The sequence below is a fragment of the Corvus cornix genome, chromosome 1A (genome assembly GCF_000738735.6).
Source record: "Corvus cornix cornix isolate S_Up_H32 chromosome 1A, ASM73873v5, whole genome shotgun sequence".
Taxonomy (NCBI): domain Eukaryota; kingdom Metazoa; phylum Chordata; class Aves; order Passeriformes; family Corvidae; genus Corvus; species Corvus cornix.
The window spans coordinates 54,175,370-54,190,962 of NC_047057.1; the positions used below are offsets into that span (position 1 = coordinate 54,175,370).

Sequence of the window (15,593 nt, forward strand, 5' to 3'; positions counted from 1 at the left end):
CATAACTGTATGTATAACTCTTCATTTATTTTTTGTTCAAGCAGAAGATGGACTCCTGTGCAAAATCAGACTCAGATAGTACAGTTTGGGCCTGTTTGAGACACACGGTTGAAAATTCACATTTTTGGCTCCTGCAAATGGAACAGCAATTTTAATTTGGAACACTAAAGACCTTTTTAAAGACCTTTACTGACTACTACTCATAAATTTTGCACTGCCTCACAATAAAAATAAAAAAAATAGTTTAGAGTTGAAGATATTTATTATTATTCCTTTCAGTACTCATGAAAGTCTTGTGACAAAACAGTGTTCATTCCTAGAAGGGAGGGACAGAATTCAAATAAAAGAAGTGCTGTAGAAATAAAACTGCAAAAGCATTCCAGGAGAGCTTAGGAGGCAGGGTATCACCATGTGCTGGTTACCTTGATCTAAAATCCTTTTTAATGTAAACCAAACCTGTGGATTAAATGCTCAGAGATTAGGAAACAAGATGATTCAAGTCAAAATGCATGTTCAGAGTTGACTTTTGCAAGTTTCCCTTAGCTTTTGACTCTCAAGAACTCTGCCAACAGACACTGGAAAAACTTTGGCCTTCTGTTAGACTTTGGCATGTTGTAGCCTGGCTCTTGCACACTAGTTACCTGTTCACATTCGCCATAAATAATGAATAAAAACCTAACTTGCAGCTAGATTGTTGAAGTAACTTCTGGAAGGGTTTGTTTCCTTCTCTTTCCCCCACCCCTTTAAGACTTTTTGTCTTATGGGATTTGTTTGCAATCTGCTAGCTGAAGCTCTGAGGCAAGTTTGCCAGATCTGGGGCTGCCTCATCATTCTGCACATCTGGAAGTGGTTTATGTGCTCTCATTCCTCCAGTGCAGCGTCTGGACTGTGCTATTCCTCAGCGGCAGAGAAAGAAAGGAAAACCAGCACAACTCCAAAGTAAACTTTGAAGAGTCCGAAAAAGGAATTGAATCGTAAAACTGTTACTGTGCCCTGTAAGGCCCTTGTTCGGGTGACTTCAAAGGAGGATGGTGGTCAAGGACGCTTTGGCAAGAGTGCTTACAGCTGTGGGCTATCTAGGATCCAAGTAAATAGCTCCACAGCGCTTCAGGAGAGAAGAGTCCCGAATACTGTGCTGCTTTGAAGAGGTAAAAAGACTAATTAAGCAGGAAATATCTGAGCAATAATGTCACTGGTTTTGAGCTTTCCCTTCTGCAGCCCCTCGTTTTGTTATAGGATTTGGCAACTGAGTTAGGGACTGCCAGGTTCCAGGAAATAATGTCTGCAGTCAGAAAAACCTGAGTAAATATTTGCAGGGGAACAAGTATACCTCTCTTTTCTTAAAAATCAGTAGGTAATCAATTGGTGTTTCAGAGGCTTAGGAATGCTGTAGTTGTAGAATTCCGACTGGTGTGAGAGTCTGTCTTGGATTTTAAGGTTTAAAACATGGTTCAGTTTATGTGGATTTAATAATTTCTGAAGATAGCATGAAGCTGTGGCTGTGCAGCTTTCATCTTGCAATGATCATCAGGACTGTTTGTGGCTGTTGTTACAATTGGTAATTCAAAGATAGTAGGCAGCTCTGTGGAAATCGGGGAAGATTGTGATTAGCTGAAGTGGGGTCAGAAAATTAGTCCAAGAGTGTAGCAGGTTCCTTTGTTGCTCTGCTTACCTAAATGAGTAAAGTTCTTAAATGTAAAAGAAGGCAGTATTTGTGTTTAATGCATGAGAGAAGGGCTTTCTCAGCTGTGGTTTTTTCCGACAGATAAGCTTGATTTCCTCTGTGTAAATTAATGCCACATGAAGAGAACGGTCTGCTGGAATGTAGATAAGTAGTGCAGATGTGAAAGAATTTCCAGAATACTCCTTTCTCACTGCAATTTAGTCATCAGCTGGGACTTAAATACATGTGAATATAAATGGTTTGTGAACAAAGCTACATCTTACGGTTTTTTAGTATTATTTTTTGTTGTCATTTAATTCATTGTTCAAAATAGAGACTAATCTAGGATGCTGCCTGAACTTGAGCACTAACCAATGAGAGGTGGTCAGTTTTGTGACTCAGGTTTCAAGAATTCTTGCTGTTCTGTCTGATTTGTCAAGGAGCTGGAATAAACTTCATTTTTATGTGTGCACAGTACCCATCTTATTTCTTTATCTGTGCTGTAATATGTCCATATCTGTATATGTGGAAACAGAAAAAATTGTTTTCTGTTCTATGCCTACATAGTATAAAGGTTAGATCACACAGTTGGATTTTTCTCTACCCCCCTCCCAACCCCTCCCCCTCCCCCCCCCCCCAGCTTCTGGTGCTGTTTTTTGCTGTCTGTTGTTGTTGTTTTGGTAATCCGGTTTGTGTTTTCCTCCATAAATGGTAGTTTTGGGTCCAGAATTCAAACAAATGTTGTATTTCTCATAATCCTGTACTTTAGGGATTATGTTCTGTCTTCTCAGGAATAAAATCATGGCTGCTCTCAGGCCTGGACTAGAAGCACAATTTTAGGGAAGGCAACCTCCTTTTCTTCAGCATCACAAAAAATGTACATAAATACAAGCCACATTACACACACTGGAAGGATAGCACTGTAAGAAAACATTTTCACTATTGCTCTGCAATTTTTTGAGAGTCTAGAAGACACTGCCCTGGTATGAGATTCCCATGTGTTTGGGAATGCATGCTCTAGCAAGAGATTAGTAATTGCGATAGTTATTATGTTTGAGGTGAAAACAGAGATAAATATATTCATAAATTGCATTAGTGGGTGTTTTAATACTTCTTTGCAGAGTATCTTAAAAGGTACTAAAAATCGCCTACTGAATAGATGATCAGATGGGATTTATTAAAATGTTTTTTACAAGCTATTAGTTGCTTAAATTATTAATAAAAATATTTCTAACTCAGAATATTAGTTATTTGTTTAAAAAAAGGTATTTACAGAGATTAAGTGCAGTTTTACTTTTACCAGTTCAGCAGTAAAATTTGATAATCCAAAACCTAGTCCTTTATATAACTAACTAGAATTCATTTCTGGCATTAATGATATTTCTCTCTTTTTTTTTTCTTTTAATTATTTTTTTATTTTATTTTACCACAGATCACAGTTCTCATCCAACAGGACACATGGCTCTTTTAAAGAAAAGTAAGAGAGATTAAAAACATTTGAAAGACATATTTTTTAAAAAAGAGGACAGAAATGTCAAATCCAATTTCTCATGCAACTGTTATCACAGTTGCATACGACTTTATAGTTCTAGTATTGCTAAATTATGCTTAACTTTAAGTATGCAAATAAGTCTTTTCCTGTTAACTATGTCAGATGAGTACAATCATAATTCCCATTAATTTAAAATTACTCACTTGAGACTGGAGATTCTGACACTTCCCACCGATACTGCAAGTAGCTGCTGTTTTCATGTGAATTGTGCCCAGAGCCCTGAAGCTGACTTTTACAGAGCTCTGCACATTAATGCTGTTCGTACTCAATATTGAGATGTGGCCCCAGAAATTTTGGGGTTCTCATCAGCTGTAATGGTCAGTGACTGAAAATGGACTTTTGCCTTTACTTATGTGCCCAAAATTTCTCAGAAGTCAATGGGCTTTTTCCTCATTTGGTTTAAATTAGTGCAGGTTTGGTGACATATGTTTACCAATTTCAATCTAGTCTTGCGGCCAGTTGGCCATTTTGATTAAAATAGAGCAGAACTCCATTCCCTTTGCTCTTTTGAGCACCTTAAGTACGTTTTATGGTGGTGCAAAAGTAACAAAGTAGTCTGAAGCAACACCCATCATCATAGTAACTGTTGATGAGGGCAATGGATTCCTTCCCTGTTGTGTTTGGTGAACTCTCCCAACTCCTGCACATGCTTGATTTGTGCTGAATGACTTAAATTTGTACAAGACAGTCTTTTAGGGACTATAAATCAGAATACACAGCCAGGTCTTTGCCTTGCTTTGATGTTATTAATTTAAATTACCCTGTCAAAATAAGTATTTTCAAATATATTGAAACATTCCTGGTTTCTGTAGAATGGTGGGTTTGTTTTTCTAGAATTTTTAAGGTTTTGCTCAAATACACCTTGAAAATCTGAACATTGAAGTAGATAAAAAAATTCTGCTGTGTTTGAAGTTTTATGAGGGAAGCATGACAGAATGAAGGGGCTACATAAAAATAATTAACTCATTAAGTGTGTGTAAACAGACAGCAGACTAGCCAGGAAAAAAATGTTCCAAGCTCCTGGTAAAGTTCAGACACCTGAATTTTCTAGTATGGATAACCCATATATATCGGGAGTCTTATGATTTAGTGAGCAAATTAACCATGAAAATCAGATAGTTTGGGATTACTTTAACAGGGGTGAGTTAATGTTGTGTTTTGTAACATAAAATTTTAAGCTTGATCAAATAATATGAGAAAAACACAACAGAAACAGCCTATGAAATTCTTCTATCATCTGTACTGGTTGCAAATTGGATTTTGTTTTTTTAATCAGCTACTTGGGAATCAGCTGTTATACTGATTGTTAACACATTCTCCCTCTTGTTTCAGTTAACCAGATCTTACTGTTACTTCTTGTTTTAACCGTGTGCGCTATTCTGTATAACAAAGTTCACCAGGTGCCACTGGCATTAAAAAATGAAACAGGTAAGTGACTTGCACTTGTGTTTCACTTATGTTCCTGTTTTATTTTCCTTATGTCTTACCTTGAACAGCACTTTTCACCTTACTGAATCCTGTTTGTCCTGCAGTAGATGAGCTACTCACACTGTTGCATATGGTCTGGGATGAAAAAACGTTTTGCTTCTGAGTTACTTTAATAAAATCATGGGAGATTGATAGTGATGACTAAGAGTAGTAAATCTGATTAAGTTTTTATCCAGATGTCACTGATGTAGATGGATGCTAGAGTATATCCTTACTTGAGCTGAGCAGATTGGAGTTGTCAAGTGGTAATAAAGTTTGATCATGACCTGCCTCCCTGGGAATGTTCTTGGCCTGCTTATTCATTTCAGCTAGAGCATCAAATCTTCACATTTACAGCAGAAGTTTTTGCTGGAATTTTTATAGTTACAGAAACCTGCTAGGTTAATGAGGTTGGACTGGTATTAAATGTTTATACAAATAGCTTATTCACTGTTCCCAAGGTAAACAAACTCTGTCTTGATATAAATAATTTATTTTCAGTATATTTTTGTTGGGCTTGTTATGAGTGTAATTGTTATGTTTTAAAAGTATAAATATATCCATTTAAGTTCTGTAAGTTAATCAGTGCTAATCAGGGATAAAAATCTTCCTTAGCAGGAATGTGACCTGATTCGGTGTAGTTTAGGTATCTTCCCTTATATCATTAGCAACTTCCTGCTGGTGCAAATTTTTGCACTATTCCTTTCAAGTCAGCTTGCCAAAGAAGTGGAGCTCATGCAATTGCTCTGTCTCTGACTTACCTCCTTCCTTTGATAATTTTGGAACCTATTGTTCAATTTGTGCTAAATATAACTGAGATGTAGAAGTCTCAAAGGTATTCAAACCTCTTCAGGTTTCATATGAATAAGCAGCTACATGAAGGACAGGCTGAATTGTGCCCCTGCTGAGTAGAAGATGCCAAGAACTCTCTTATTTATTCTCTGGAGGCATCCATCAGTCCAGTCAACCTGCAAGTAGTTCTGGATTAGCAACAGCTCAAGTTGTGTGCCTTGCCAGATGGGGATGTGTATAGGACGTGGTAAGCAAAAAAATGGGGTGACGGTGAAATTAGTCCACTGCTTATGGAAGTACTTAGTCATTTTTGTGACCCAGATCTGATGTAAAATGGGTTTGTTTCTTGTAGTTGATTTGGAGAGTCCTGAGGAAATGGAAGAAGAAATCCCAGTGGTGATCTGCGCTGCTGCGGGCAGGATGGGCGCAGCTGTAGCAGCCATCAGTAGCATCTACAGCAACACAGAGGCCAATGTTTTGTTCTACATCGTTGGGCTGAAGACAACCATCCCACACATTCGGTACACACCAGCCTTGTTTTGTTTCAGGCTGTAGTTAGAGCCACGTGATTGTTCCCCCTAGCACAGGCGTAACACTTGGGAGGACTTCTCAGGGAAATGGAGTGCTATTGGTAGCAACCCGCAGGATTCCGTACACGATGGAAAAAGGACACTTTTTCCTCCACAAGACACTGACCTGTGCAAAGGGGTGTGAAATAGCCAGGCCATGCCATACCTGTGCTTCTCAGCTTTTTGTAAATAGGCTGCAGAAGAGTCTGTAGTAAGGTAAGGATATACTGTCTACTTGTCACAGTCCCACTTTGTGGCACTGCACTTACCTCTCCTCTGGTGCTGTGTCTTCAGCTTTAGAGTAGAAAAACTTGCTGTTTAAAGCTAATTTCAGCTAAGATGATGTATTAAAGTTACAAAAAGAGGCCCAAAAAGTATTGCAATGACTTTCCTTTCTTTCCATTTCACTTCATTCCTTGATTTCTCATTTCATTTCCTTTCATGAAATGAGAATTCTTCATTTCATGAAAGGAAATGAAATCTCAAGATTTCAATGAATATCATCTCATTAAGTTTTGGTTCATTTCACATCACTTGATTTCATTCCATTCAATTTTGTTGTTTTCACTAAATTTCAGAATTTTATTTTTCTCAGTTTCACTTCATTACATTTTTCTTTCCTTTCTATCCATTTTGCTTTAATCCATAATTTCTCAATTTATTTCCTTTCATGAAATGAAAATTCCTCATTTCATGAAGGGAAATGAAATCTCGAGATTTCAAGGAATATAATTTCTTGTTGTTTCATCTCATTTCAATACACTTCATTCCATTCCCTTTCATTTATTTCACATCATTAAATAATTGCCTTTCCGTTTCATTTCATCATATTTCATGTTCCTTCTTCTCATTTCACTTCATTCTCTGAGGTCTCATTTCATTTCTCTCATGAAATGAGAATTCTTCATTTCATGAAAGGAAATTATATCCTGATATTTCAATGCATGTAATTTCATGAAGTTTCAGCTCATTCTGTTTCAGTTTTAAAATTTGCAAATGTTGTCTTAAAGAGGACCAAGTTGTGAATGAATACTAAAACATTTCTTGGCAGTTCTCACCTCTGGCTACTTCACTTCTGTAGCCTTTGTACCCACAGTTTGTGTCAGGAGAGAAAATAAACAGTGACGATAAGAAATCTGACAAAAATATGAAAAAAAAATTAGTTTAGTCTGAAGAAAACATCATCAGGAGGTGACGTAGAAGCCATCTGGAAGAACATAAAACTGTGAAAGGAAGAAAACTAACCTCAGCTTTAAAAGCACTGTAGATAGGATAAGAAATAATGATCCTTAATTATAGCAAGAGAACTTAGAAGAATATAATTCATTGGAAGTAATGGTGAAAGCTGGGTTGTTTGGGCAACATACAGAGTCTGGTTTTGGCAGTGGGGTAGAGTGTTTGTTTTGTTGGGGTTTTTGTGGGGGATTTTTAAAAAATTTGTTTCAAGAGCAGGTTTCACAAAGGTCTGTGTGCAATAGCTTTAGACAAGTGATTCTGTGTTGGGATAGAATAGATCAAGTGAGCTTTCAAGGTCTCTTATTATTCTCCTAAGTATATGTGAATTTCATACTGGAAGTACTTGCCACACACTTGATATTTCTGTTATCAGTTCTCTTCTTTTTATTACAGAAAATGGATTGAAAATTCTAAACTGAAAGAAATAAAATTCAAGGTTGTGGAATTCAATCCTATGGTACTAAAAGGAAAAATCAGACAAGATGCATCACGTCCTGAGCTACTGCAGCCTGTGAGTCAATGAACACCACATAATAAATTGTTGAGGTTTTTAATGTTTATATGGGCTTTAAACTGTCCTAAGTCTGTTCCATTTCATGGAGGGTGTGTGTGTATGTCTCTTCCAATGCAAGAACTTATGGCTATGAGATCAAATTAGTCAGAGTGACAGTCAGCAGAAACAAGAGATGTTGCACACTTTTCATGCAATGAGTGCTACATCTCTAGAATTCCTTGCTGAAAAGTCTTGTGGGTGTAAAAATGTACAGGGGTTCAGTTAGGATCGAAGTTCATATTTAGACAGATCACATCTAGATCAGAAAATCCCTTGAGCTGAAAATAACTGAAAGCTAGGAGAATACTTGGAGCAACTGTTCTGGATGCTTGCTCTATTTTTATTTTCCCCTGAGCATCTGGTTAGGGCCACTCTGAAGACAGGTGCTGGGTAAAATGGTCTGAATCCTTACGGTTGTTCTTACATTGTCAGTCCTTTTCCCCTCTTCTCTGTTCTTCATTGCTGTTGTAGAAGTTGTTAGCCCATGTCTGTGGTGCCACTCAAATCATTCCTTTAGAGCGGATTGATGATGCTATTAAATGTTGAAGTGTTTGGTGTGATGTATGCTGTAAAAGTGCGCTAGGAAGAGCATTGGCAGTGGGTCCAGAAAGGTGCTCCTTCCTCTCTGCACTGGTGAGGCTGCATCTGAAGTACAATGTCCAGTTCTGAGCCCACCAGGGCAAGAAAGATATTGACTTACTGGGACAAGTCCAACATGGGCTCCAAAGATGATTAAGGGGCTGAAGCATCTTTTGTATGAGAGGCTGAACGAGTTGAAGCTGTTTCAGCCTAGAGAAGATCAGATTCAGGAGGATCTTATCAATCTGTATAAATACTTGAGGGGAGGGACAAGAGGCAATGGGCACAAATAACATGAAATTCCGTCTGGGCTAAAGAAAAGACTTTTTAAATCATGAGTTTAAAAGTATCAGGTTGCCCAGAGAGACTGTTGGGTCTCCATCTGTGGACATGTTCAGGACCCAAATGGGCATGGTCCCTGTCAGCCTGCTTGAGTGGACCCTGCTGCAGAAGGGGAGTTGAACAAGACGATCTCAAAAGGCCCTTTCCAACCTAAAGGATTCTGTGAGGAAGCAACAGTTTTGGGTTGCATGGTTAGGGCCATAGGAAATAAACAGGGATAAATAATAACATCAGTAACAGTAACAGTACTGGATTTGAGGTAGTAGTAAAGCTGTGGGGGAGGAAGCAAATGATCACTGATTGGTGCTCAATGAAAAGAGAAATTCAAACTGACTTAATAGACACAGAAGCCTGAGACTACTTCATTAAACAGTTTTACCATTTAATCTGTATTTTTTTTTTCTGTTTAATAGCTGAACTTTGTTCGATTTTATCTTCCTTTGCTTATCCAAAAACATGAGAAAGTAATATATTTGGATGATGATGTCATTGTTCAAGGTAAGCTCTTGTATGAAAAGCACTTTCTAACAGAATTAAAATCAAAGTTATTGCAGCTTTTACAGCCATTTGGAAATATGAGCTATAATAGAAACTGAGGCAGCTGCTCAGTGTGAACTTAGGGAAACTACAAATAATCTGTTTGCTTAAATGAAAGTTTGAGGAAGAACTTATCTGCATATATTTTGAATAATTGTGATCAAAAATGTATGTGGGTTTCATTTAAATTGATTCTGGTCAATTGCTGAAAGATACCATGGATTTCACTCAGATGCTGCAATGTTTATTGAGTGTGTGACATGCATTTCCTGCTAGTATTTAAATTCCCACAAATGCTACCAATTCCTCATCCAGAATTGCTGCTCTTGAGAGCAAGAGGAATTTACTCAAATAAGAAGATTGAAACTCCAAGCACTCAAAATATGGTTTTGAGCATCTTCACCTCAGAATCCAAAGCAATTTGCAGAATCACAATCAAAGATTTCAGAGTTCCTAGTCAAGTGGGAGCAATTACAAGACATTAAAATCCTGAAAAAATCTCTTTTTTTTCTTATCATCAAAGTAATCTCTTTTGAAGACCAATTACTTTTTTGAAGATTCATTTCTTGTGAGTGTTTTTCTGTTCTGTTTCCCAGCTGCTGTTTTTTTCTCTGTAGAACTGTTGTCTTCATAATTGTTTTATCACATTTTCTTGTTCTTTTAAAGCACTTTTTAACCAGAGTGTTGTGCTTTAATGCTGGTGGGCAGCTGAGCCCCACACAGGGGCTCATTTACTTTTCCCCATACCCACCTGCAGTGGGATGGGGGAAGAGGAAAGGAAAAACAAAAGCAAGAAAACTTAAGGGTCACAAAAATACAAACAAATGAATAATTGCTTAATAAGCAGAGAATAAGTGGGATAAGAGAGAAGAAAGGAGAACAAGTCACTACTCTGGTGGATAGACTGATGCCCAGCCAGTTCCTGAGCACAAGCTGGCTACCTACCTCACTCCTCCTTGCCCTAGCTAGGGCCCAGGGACAACAAAACCATTTTACCTATCCTTGTTAAACATTAAAGGGATGTTCCGATGAAAATTTCCTTTGGAAAGAACTGAGTATAACTACAATAAATATTTTGGCCTAAATTAGTCTTTGCTGTAAGAACATTAAGACCAGTGAATTTACACACAACAAAAGTATATTTCTCCACTGCTTTTTTGCACCTTTTTATAGTTTTGTCTCTCTAGAGGCAGATTTCAGACCACCTGCACTTAAAGGGGTCACTATTTGCTGCTTTATAAAAGACAACTAATCTGCTCTGCCCGTCTCATTTTAGTTTGCCATTGACTTCATATTACAGTTCCTCAACACGAGTGTTTCCAGTGGCAATCTCTGCTTTTTGGTTTTGTTGTTCTGCCTATCATCAAGGGGCAGCAGCAATATTTAACTCTTTGAAAGGTTCCAGGTCTTCATTTGGACTCCAGTTTTACGAGCAGCTCAAGCTGAGCCCACCACTTCCCCGTCACCCCTCTCTGCAGCTGTGTTCACCAGCACTGGGCTTTCTCTTTCCCTGGGGGTGTCAGCTGATGGTGATTGTGGAGCTGCAGGATAAAGGTGTAGTTTCACATTACACCTCATGGTAGGCTGCTGCTGACCAAGTGGCCTGTCCTGTCCCCAGGCAGCTCCTGTTAGGTGTGTAACCTGCAGTTGTGCAGCTGCAGAAGCAGCTGATTCAGCTGTTTCACCTGGCAGAAGACCAGCAGCACAACTAGTAAAAGAGATGAAAGCAAAAGTGAACTGGAAGCTGTAAGGGGTTGGGATACAGGCTCACTTGTGCTTCCCACCTGCCCTGAAACTGTTCTGGCACATCTTGGGTACCTGACAGCCAGGTGATGAGTGAGGTGCTAGGCACTGCATTGTCTCCCTCAACCAGGAAGGAGCTGGGTGGGCTGTGAAGTCAGCAGGGATGGTCAAATGATAGAAATATTTCAGTCAGCCATTGCTGGGAATCCAGGTATCTCCTAGGAGGTATAAACGCAATAACACCAGGAAAAACCTCATCTGTGCAAGGCACTGAAGTGGCACTTCTGTGGGACTTGAAGAGGCTCAGAATTGCCTGTGCCCTTCCTCTCCAAAGACAAGCTCTATGAATGCCTAGGTTTGTAACCAGCTTTTTAACAGTCCAATTGGCTTCTGCTGTAGCTGATTTTGGACACCCAAAACATGAATGTATTGAATACCAGTGATAATGTCTGAAGAGAGACCTTAGGCATCCAGGTGCAGGACTCAAATTAGAAAATGGTCCCATATTACAAAATTGAATATCTGGTGTGGTTATAAGTAAGATATGAGAACTGATGTTATCCTATCAGCTCTGTAGCAGTGCAGTAGGTGTTGTCTAATGCTTGTGACCTTTCTGTAATCAGGTGACATCCAGGAACTCTACGATACTAAGTTAGCTCCTGGACATGCAGCAGCTTTTTCAGATGATTGTGATCTGCCTTCTACACATGAAATGATTAGAAGTGTAGGGATGCAGGTAAGATGCCATTCTGGAATTCTAATAATGAATGTGTTTGCCCATAAGTGTAAGATGATTTTATGCGTTTTCCCCAAAGCGAAAGTTTTATATATACATAGATAGCTTTGTAATGGTTGTACAAGTAATGAAAGACTTTTTGTAGTAACTCTGTAATGCTATGCAGAGTCATTTTCTGCAATAATTTGAACCTCTATTGTTTTTTGCATTCTACTAATTTACATTTGGTATTTTGCTATCAGCAGATCACGAGCATTTATAGATCATTCAATGAAGACTGAATGTATGATATTATTTGGGAACAAAACCTAGGAAAACAAGGTTTGAGGCTAATTCCTGACCTGAGTTCCCCAGTATTGTCAGTGCATCCCTCTAGCATTACAGGTACAATTGTGATGCTGCATCATTTAGTGTGAGCTACTAAAAGACAAACAGAGCGAGGGAAAAGCCTTATCAAACTTCCATGGTACAATACTGTGGGAAAAGCAATTTAGTATCAGGAAGTATCCTGCCTTACAGCCTTGTCATATGGAAACCATGACAGGTAACCACTATCCAGAAACTCATCCTTGGGAGAGCATATTTAGTCTCCCTCTCAGTGACAGTGAGATGCATTTACACGTATCTTTAGAGATTCATAGGGGATGAACATATTTTTTTTATTTCTTAGAACACATACATGGGATTCCTGGACTACAGAAAGCAAGCCATTAGAGATCTTGGCATCAGCCCCAGCACCTGCTCTTTTAATCCTGGAGTAATTGTTGCTAACATGACTGAATGGAAACATCAGCGGATCACAAAGCAGCTGGAAAAGTGGATGCAAAGAAATGTAGAGTATGTGTAGAAATCCAGCTTTGCACTTTACTTTTAATGCTTGGTTTACAGCTTTACTTCCTGTTTAAAAGCTCTTACAGTTTTGGGGTTTTTTTTAACTCCAAGCAGTCTTTCTTTTGAGATCTTGTCAAGTGAAATAACTCATTTTCCAGCATTTCCATCTCTTTAAATCTGACCAATTCTGTACCAGGAAACAGCCACTTGGAATTTTAGTCTTGTGTTTACTCACAAACCACGCTTAATCCTGAGGGACACTGAGAACATATGGTTCTCATTTTGGGTGACCAGCTTAGCCTGAGATGAAGCCACTGAATGATCTTCCCTTCCTGAGGCTGGCTTAAAGGAAGAATGTTTCCTTATTTGCATGGGGACTCTCTTGTTTTAGCATCAGCCAAGCTGTAACTGGACACTATCTTTTTTTGAACACCAATAGAAAACACTTCTTTTCTCTAGCTGAATGAAATTTTACATTTTTGTTATTGACCACGAACAAGCCGTGACACAGTGAAACAATCACCATTTTTAAAATTAGTTCCCTGTTGACCTGCATTTGAAAACTTGGTGTTTATTTTCTTTCTCTGCAAAGGATTAAATTTAAATTTAGTAAGATAAAATTGACCTGGAATAGTTTGTGCTATTGTGCTGTGTCCATTACTTGTTAGTTTCAATGAACAGAGGAGGTACATGAATGGGAAGTGTGTGAATGGGTGAGGAGCCAAATGTTTTTCTCTTACTCTACTTATGTAACATTCTGACAAACTACTGCTGTGCTCTTAAGGAGATATTAAGAGTAAAGCCTCCATTAATGTTACTGCAAATTTAATCTATAAAGTTGATTTTATGCCTTAATAACACATTCATGCTCCTTTTAGCTGGATTTTGAAATGGTAGTGAAAAAAATTGCCTAGCAGTTGAAACCCAGTTTTGAGGAGAGGTTATGATTTTATTGTTCTGTAGCCACTCAGCATCTCTTGCTACTTCCCAAGTTCCCTCCCCATTGAACCAGGGGGGTGGCACAGTGTCCCATAGGTGGGGTGGCTTTGCCCATGTGCCAACCGGTCAGCAGGGCCATCAGCACACTGTGGCCAGACATCTGTCTGCCACCTCCCAATGCCTCCTCTTACCATGGTTAGGCTTGATCTAGCCCTGGATTTATCACAAAATTCATAGGAAACTGATACTCTTTAGATACTAATTTATACTAACTAGGCTTTGACAAAATCTAGCCGGAGGTTAATTTATAGGTCTAAAAGCTGGGGGAGGGAGAAAGGGGAAGAAAGAGGGACTTAAAAACATGGAAAAATGTACATTTTCTTAAGAAAACAGGCTAAATTCTTTGATTGCTTTATGTTAACAGCTTTTTCCCTACAGTTAACTTTGTCAGCCTTGAGAATTATATTCTGTGTGTAGAAAAAATTGGTTTCATGTTGGGTCTGACTCCCATCTTTCTTGAGCAACAACTCACTCCACGGGAATTGGAATTGCAAATATAATCAATTAACAGCAGAAGGAAGGAGTATGCCGAAAACTGATCTGTTCAAAATTATTTTGAATTTTGCTAGATACTTATTTTTAATTTCTGCCTTTTTTACTAAAGATTGCTTGAGTTTTTGAACATATTCTTTTATTTCTCCTTTTGCAGGGAAAACCTCTACAGCAGCACCCTTGGGGGAGGCGTGGCAACCTCTCCAATGCTGATTGTATTTCATGGAAAGTATTCCTCTATTAATCCTATGTGGCACATAAGGCATCTTGGTAAGTTTAATTTCTCACCATTTGCAAGCTGGAACTAAAGTGAGCTTGTGAAATTCCAGTGCAGGACCCTATGTGACTTTACCTCATGCATTACTTACATGGAAAGAATATATGCAATATCTGAATACAGTGAGAGACTGAAAAAAATCAGTCTTTTGCTAGGTGCAGTGGAAGAAAATGGGAGGCCTGGCAGGGTTTGTTGTCAGCATTCTGGAGGATGTAGTTACCTTTCACCTGGGAGTGGTGAATTATCCTAGGAAAAATGTAATGACTTAGCTGGTATGGTAAAATGAATAGATTTTATTTTGGTTTTAATCCTAGCTATGCCAAGATGTTAAAAGTGTTGAAAGAGGAAGCTTTCAGAGAGGAAACTTGCTGAGATTTTTTGCTGATGCAACGTAAGAGACATCAAGCTGAAAAAAGCTGCTCTATCATACAACTAGTTGTAAATTAACATGACAGCATGCTAATCAGACTTCTGAAAAAAAAAAAGACACCTGAATTTAACTCACTCTATAGTGTCTCCCATTATTAAAAGCCACATTTTTCAAAATATTTTCTTTTAAATCTACCCATGCAGGTTGGAGTCCTGATGCTCGTTACTCAGAGCAATTTCTTCAAGAAGCTAAATTACTTCACTGGAATGGGAGATACAAACCTTGGGACTATCCCAGTGTCCACACTGATCTCTGGGAAAACTGGTTTATTCCTGACCCTTCAGGGAAGTTCAAATTAACTCGTCCTGATAGCTGATACTGAAATACTGCAAAATGTAGTGTATGGGATGCATTTAATAGTTTGATATGCAACATGTTGTATGATTAATTGATTTTAGAAAACAAAGTATTTGTTAACTCACCATCAGTTTTGTGTGCTTATGGCAGGAGAGGGAGGCTGGAGTGATCAGTACAGTTCAGATTATCCTGACTTGCATGTAAGGTGAGGAAACAAGTTGACTTGACAATGAAGTTCTTTCATTAAACACTTAAAGAGGTGAAATTCAGTGCCAGACAGTGTGCTTTAATTTAAGGTTCTTTCTAAGCAAGATTCCAATGTTTCCTGGTAGAAAAATCTACACAAATAGCTGCATTATTATGTACAAGAAGTGTTCAGTTATCTAGTGCACATTAAACAGCCTGAAATGAAAACTTGGGCACATGTTACTGAGTTCTGTTGTGTGGTGACTCTCTTTTGTGGCATTTCTGTGTATGACACATCCTGTAGTGTACTTA

General features: G+C 38.4%; 1 protein-coding gene across 2 annotated transcripts; it reads left to right on the forward strand.

Moving 5' to 3' along the window:
• The first annotated feature begins 795 nt into the window (after window positions 1-795).
• On the forward strand, window positions 796-15,528 carry GLT8D2 (glycosyltransferase 8 domain containing 2). Of its 2 annotated transcripts, none has more exons than XM_019292668.3 (10): window positions 796-1,148; window positions 4,548-4,643; window positions 5,536-5,721; window positions 5,827-5,995; window positions 7,673-7,790; window positions 9,167-9,251; window positions 11,657-11,769; window positions 12,440-12,606; window positions 14,249-14,361; window positions 14,942-15,201. In XM_019292668.3, the coding sequence occupies exons 3-10, from the start codon at window positions 5,700-5,702 to the stop codon at window positions 15,112-15,114; spliced, it is 960 nt and encodes a 319-aa protein (XP_019148213.1). In that variant the 5' UTR covers window positions 796-1,148; window positions 4,548-4,643; window positions 5,536-5,699; the 3' UTR covers window positions 15,115-15,201. The 2 variants fall into 2 exon arrangements, with proteins under 2 accessions (XP_019148213.1, XP_010408763.1); XM_010410461.4 differs by lacking the exon at window positions 5,536-5,721 and adding an exon at window positions 3,096-3,140 and having other exon boundaries at window positions 799-1,148; window positions 14,942-15,528.
• Window positions 15,529-15,593: the final 65 nt, after the last annotated feature.